This window comes from Schistosoma mansoni, assembly GCF_000237925.1.
Source record: "Schistosoma mansoni, WGS project CABG00000000 data, supercontig 0041, strain Puerto Rico, whole genome shotgun sequence".
In the NCBI taxonomy this organism is placed as follows: domain Eukaryota; kingdom Metazoa; phylum Platyhelminthes; class Trematoda; order Strigeidida; family Schistosomatidae; genus Schistosoma; species Schistosoma mansoni.
Genome location: NW_017386027.1, coordinates 565,544 through 571,543, shown reverse-complemented (window position 1 = coordinate 571,543; position 6,000 = coordinate 565,544). Strand labels below are relative to the sequence as shown.

General features: G+C 36.1%; 1 protein-coding gene across 1 annotated transcript in view; it reads right to left on the bottom strand.

Moving 5' to 3' along the window:
- The window catches only part of Smp_150670 (hypothetical protein), a gene marked incomplete at both ends in the record, with an annotated part of 56,270 nt that overhangs the window by 11,604 nt on the left and 38,666 nt on the right, over positions 1 to 6,000 (bottom strand). Inside the window, 3 exon segments of the mRNA XM_018790663.1 lie at positions 2,358 to 2,623; positions 3,703 to 4,195; positions 5,561 to 5,646. Coding sequence (XP_018646061.1) covers positions 2,358 to 2,623; positions 3,703 to 4,195; positions 5,561 to 5,646 — 845 coding nt within the window.

Below are 6,000 nucleotides of genomic sequence, written 5' to 3'. Positions count from 1 at the left end.
AGACTGACCAGTTGCAGTCCTAAAACATCAATAAGAAGATTCAAACAAACAATACTCAGTGAATATAATAAAATAGTTTAATACAATAACAAATGAAAGAGTATACTACTTTTTTTTAAAAAAAAGTGAACTCACCGGCCAAAAATTAAATGCTAATGAGTCCAAACGTTTGGAAAATCGCTCATTCATTAGTTGATAAGCCTATGGAGAGGCATAAAAAAGCAATTCAACATTAATTACTTTATTTTAACAAGAGCTACACATAATAGTAATAATGTGTAGGTTGGAATTGGACACATTGATCTCAGATGGAGTGTCAATGAAAGTCGGTGAGTACTCAACAGTTATTCAGTTTTAGCATGGAACTCTTTAACGGTATACATCCACAACCCCACCAAGGATCGCACTTAAGAACTTTCGATTTCTTGGCAAACACTGAACTATTAAGGACACTGAGTTGAAGTTCAATGATGTAATCCCAGCGTCAATCAATCTGTGATATAACGAGGTGATTATTCATTACTATTGGTGACTACCACCATTAAGCATTCTTCGAACACGAAAAATGTAACATATAAATCATATCAAATCTGTACAAAATCTCTACAAATAAAATAATAATCATCTTATGTACATAGATTCTTTTATTACTTTAAAGAAAGCAAGCCAACATGTTCTTTGGCACAATCAAAGGTTGATAAGTATATCTTTCATGTGTATACAAATTTCACATGTACCTGTCAAAGTAGTTACACTGATAGAACAGAAAGAAAGACCTACATCCGATTCAAAGAATATATTACAAATTATGTAAAGTCAAGTGGATTAAAAGCATCTGACAGTCCCATCTCGAGATATCTCCTCGACACACAACATCAAGTGGATACACTAAAGTCGTTCAAGATGATTAATAAACAATCAAACCCCAATCCTCTCAATCTTCCTGAAGATAGAGTGATCAAACATCTAGAACTAGATCTATATGTTCAGAAACAAACAGTAATAAATCTTTCTTTACCCTGTTAATATTACATCTATTCCATTGTACCATTTATTATATCAGCTCATTCTCAAATTTTCACTAAAATCATTGTCACTTCTCTTGAATTCATAATTCTCATTCACATTGACTGATTTCAATTCGGATCTTTCTTTATTGTCATTAATCGGTTTTCAGTCACCATATTACGTAACCATCTTAGGTTTGTTAACACTATGATTTTAAATCACTAGTTTGCTACATCATGATCATAATCATGGGAGAGTAGAAAAACAGTGTATGTTTCATTAGTCAATGGTATAGGATTCCAATACATTTGTAATAAACGTAAACTTAAAGAAAACCATGAGTTCAATCAAAAAGTAACATAAGTAACTTAGCACACTAAGAAAAAGTCAATATCTCTTAGACAACTAACCATTTCTACGAATACTATTTGAGAATACATACAAAAAACTGATTTTATATGGAAAAGAAGAACTAAAAGGAGAACTAAAATATAGAACTAGAAAGAATTATCCAGGATAGCGCCCCCAAATGCCCTGGTACGGCCGAGAGTGGGGAAAGTCCGCTCTCCCTCTCCAAATGCTCTCACATGGCCACGCGTATATAGCCTCTGTCAAGGAAATCCTACTCACTGCCTTCACGTGGCGGGGGTGTTGTTTACAATATTGAGAGAACGAAAAGCAAATGTTAGGCACTCTAACAGGGTTGGTGGACACGGAGAGTCCATCTAGGGGAGTTGGAAAACCCTCATTCTAAACCAATGGTGCACATGGGCTGGCTCTAGTATCCTGAGGGAACAAATGGCTTATGAATCAATCGTTGGTCACCGGCTACCATGGGACTGCATCTTCTCACGATGCTCCACTGCCTTGTTGATCAGACCTTTAAGTCAAAGGCTCCGGGTGTGGTCCCCTGAGTAAACCACCTGCTTCAGTTTGGGCACCTGGGCAATATCGCCTTTCTTAACCGCGCGGGTAGATTAAGTGCAGTTGAAATTAAATGGTTGTTTATCGTCTACTTCTACTGTGCTTATATAACTCGTAATTGAAACACTAAGATTCTCTTTCAGAAAAGCCGAACACTACAAGATAATTGACACGTACGTACGTACGAAGTTCTACGTTGTGACTGACTGACTGACTGACTTATATTACTAGCTGTGAAACAAAAGTGATGCTTAACTCATAACAAAGCGTTTTACGCAAATGATCCCAGTTGTTGAGTGATGTGTGATTCACCGAGTTCAAAATTGGATATACAACATCGAAATATTGGCTGATAAGCGAAAGAGAAAAGATGGTGAGAGAAAAATATAAAGCCTTTGTAATGATTAACTAAGTATGAAACTTACCATTTTTAAGAGAGACCTTAATTGATTTGGTGTAAATATTGTGACAACCAAATTGCTTGAACGACTAGAAGATGTTAGATACTCTGAGAATGTTACGACATCACAAGCCACATGATCTTCACTCATTACAGCACGATGTGGAAGATGAGATGCGTATACAGATGCAACCTGACCAAGTAAGTATTCACTTCCATTAGGACTGAACCATGAACAACTCCAGTTATAATCACTTGATAAATCACACGCTTCAGTATCTGATAATTTATCTATTGAGAATAGTAAGATTATTTTAAAATGAACAATATATACAGCATTTTCGTAGTGAGACGAATAAAGAGGAATGACTGAGTATGAAAGCTATTTTCAAGGATATTAGTACGCTTCACTTCTAATCTGTAATTACAGACAGTTAGCTCATGTTACATTCATATATCCCTAGTTGCAAGTTTGATCAATAGACTGTTGTTACATCCTTTTCCGTTCCTAAATTATGGCAATTTTATCATGAGTCTACTACCCCAACTTTATATTCTAAGTGTCTTATTTTGCAATACATTGTAACTCCTTAAAAATTGTACGTTGCTGTCTAGTTGTGCATACGTTAAATAATGCACATATTTGAGCTAGATGGAATCATTAGATATGGAGGTTAGTACAACTGTCTTTATTCTCATCTTTCATTAGACCTTTACAAGAAAATCCTTCGTAACCAATCAACTTCTATCTAGGAAGTTATTCAGCCAAGTTATTAGGATAGTAAACTCTCCAAAGTCAATCGGCGGTAATCGGACTCACACATTGCAGTTACAAGACTATATCGAGCAACACAGAGTATCAGGAGCATTAGCAAGATACGAGTCAATTCCTCGCAGTGGCTGTATACGCGTGGCCGTGTGAGAGCGATTCGAGAGGGAGAGCGGGCTTCCCCCACCATCGGCCGTACCAGGGCATTTTTATTTTAATGAAAAGGGCTTTAAGAAAATTATTAGACCCAGGAGGAAATATGATTTAACCTAGAATTAAGAGTGAGGTGCATCTTCATTCGCAAATCCCAATGATAAATCACTGCGACAAAACTAATGATTATTGGACAAAATTTGTTTCGTATTTCTAAATTCATGTACATCAAAACAGTTTCCTTCAAATATTCGTCTGAAAAAAAAGTAAGATCTCAGGATTTAAACCTTTTATTCCATATCACGGAAGTGGTCAATTCATGATTAATTTTGTCAGAAACAACTTTTAAACGATATATGTAATCCCTGGTAGTTTTATATCTGATTTTACAGAAATAAAACAAATAAAGTAACAATACAATAGTTTGATCTAAAATAAATCCCCTTACCTGAAGTTGTTTTGTCTATACACCTATCACCAGTACCCATTAGTAGTGAATGAGAGAGGGAATGAGGTATTATGCAACAAAAAGAAGGATAAACACTGAGGGTGAATTCGTAGGTGGCTTCTGTTAGTTTATGGGGACAACTGTCATAAGTTCGCGATCTAATTTTGTCTGCATAGTTAGCAGATTTTGTGGACCGGTACAGCTGAGATATCACTGCAGACGAAATTTGTTCGTGAGAATCCGTGAAAGTCACATGTCCAACACCGCGAGCAGCTCCCCTCAAAAGGCCAATAAGAGTAGGAGCAAGGAACGTACATAGTCGTTCAGCTGCTAACTGTTGGCCTTGAACTTTTACAGCGTCAGGTGAAGTATTTCGAGCCCTTGGCTGCCGAAGAAATGCTGAAACAGCAGCGAAACGATCCAAGGGCTGCTGTAACAACTCATTTATTTGATCAATGATATTACTTGCAGAATCCAAAATACCAGAAATGATCTATTGAAGACAGAATGTATGACGAAATAGATTTTAAACAACAAATCAGATAGTATCACTGGTAAAGTCGCGAATGGAGTTACAATTAAAAACTTTCGAACATATAAATCAATGGATAAGACTACGGCTGCTTTGGGTTTAAGTTGACAAATCAAAAATGCGGCTACATGGTTATAAGACAGACAAATAAGTGGAAAAGTTTTCGATAGACATGTTATTGAAGAGAAATAGAATCCCCTAGACCCGGGATTCAGACTCCCATATCTTTATACAGTCAGTCAGCTACAACGTAGGACCAGGCACATATATACTTCGGTTCAAGTTACCATACCTCGTTAACACAACAAGATGAACACTAGATTCATAGTAGTTAATTTAGTGGTGGTAATATATAAAAGATAGGTTGTATATAAGAATATAGTATAGGAAGGAAGAACGTTATGAAGCAATTTTAATCCCAAGGTTTCAGGGAAGATAAAGAATGTATACACCTACGCCATTGTGATCGATTCTGAGCCATGTCACACAAAGTCTCCAACCATTGGTTAAGATAGTCACGCGGACACCAACCAAGTAGTCTGAACCTACGAACATGGCTCAGAATAGAAGTAAGTGACTTCAAACACTGATGCCACGTTTTGGTTTGGCCGCCCCTAACTTTCTTCCAACCATCCCCAATACTAGTCAGCAAAGCGCTAAGTAGTTAAGTGATATTTAATTGAGTATAGCACTGCAAAACCTTTATTATATATGATAGTGAGAGAAATTATAACATTACTGTTTAAATATTAGGTTATCAGTTCCTACAACTCAAACCATTGTGGCTGTACAGTAAGTATTTTGAAGCCAAAACATGAATATAAAGTATTTTTTTATCACCATGATTATCTTGCAAAGGGTTTGATACTGCAAAAAGAAACCATGCATTCACCGTAACTGCAATGGGAACGTTAACTTTTTTATGAAAAGTTGTCACATCAGTAGATGAATTATAATCAACAAATCGACTGTATTGTAGGAATATGTAGTTTTTGACTTTGTGTCCGAACCATATACAGACCTATGAACACCTTAGCACCAAAAAATTGAAGAAATGAAATAATGAGTAGATTAAAAATATACTTAACGGGTACCCGCTAGGCCTATTACATGATTGCAGGTAAGATAAATTGATAGTGTTAGTCACACTGGAACAACAATATGACTCGCTTTAAACTAAGCAATTTGAATAATAATACAGACTAATAAACACATGTACCAAATGTACTAAATGAGTCATAAGACTAAAAATGATGGTTCTTGCAACACGCCAATTTAATGAAAATACATATACGAAGATTAGGATAGATGCTTATTTAGACTTACTGTTTCTGAACGGTTTGAATCTAAGAGAGCGATTTGAGTCAGTAGACTAGAAAGAGCGAAACTAAAACATTCAGCTTGTGGAAGTTCTAGAACAAAAGCTATTTGTTATGCATTATTTTTACTTTGAAAGTCAGAGCTGACAATATTATCTGTTAAATAGCTTTTATGCAATTTTCGTAACACACTGAGCAAAACGGGTAGTAACTTGTCAACAAACTAGGGAATAAATAAGCAGTAATCACAATCCAAACCCTCAGGTTAGACTCCACCAGGAATACTCCGAGACTTATAGTCGAACACTGAGCTTGGCCGTCCAGAAGATATCCTCCATTAGGTTCACACGTAGGGCAAAACTCGAGCAAACGCTTCACCTATGAGCATTAAAAATTATTATTAACTGCTTCGTACAGTATCATAACTTTTGCATGATTTTAGTGACC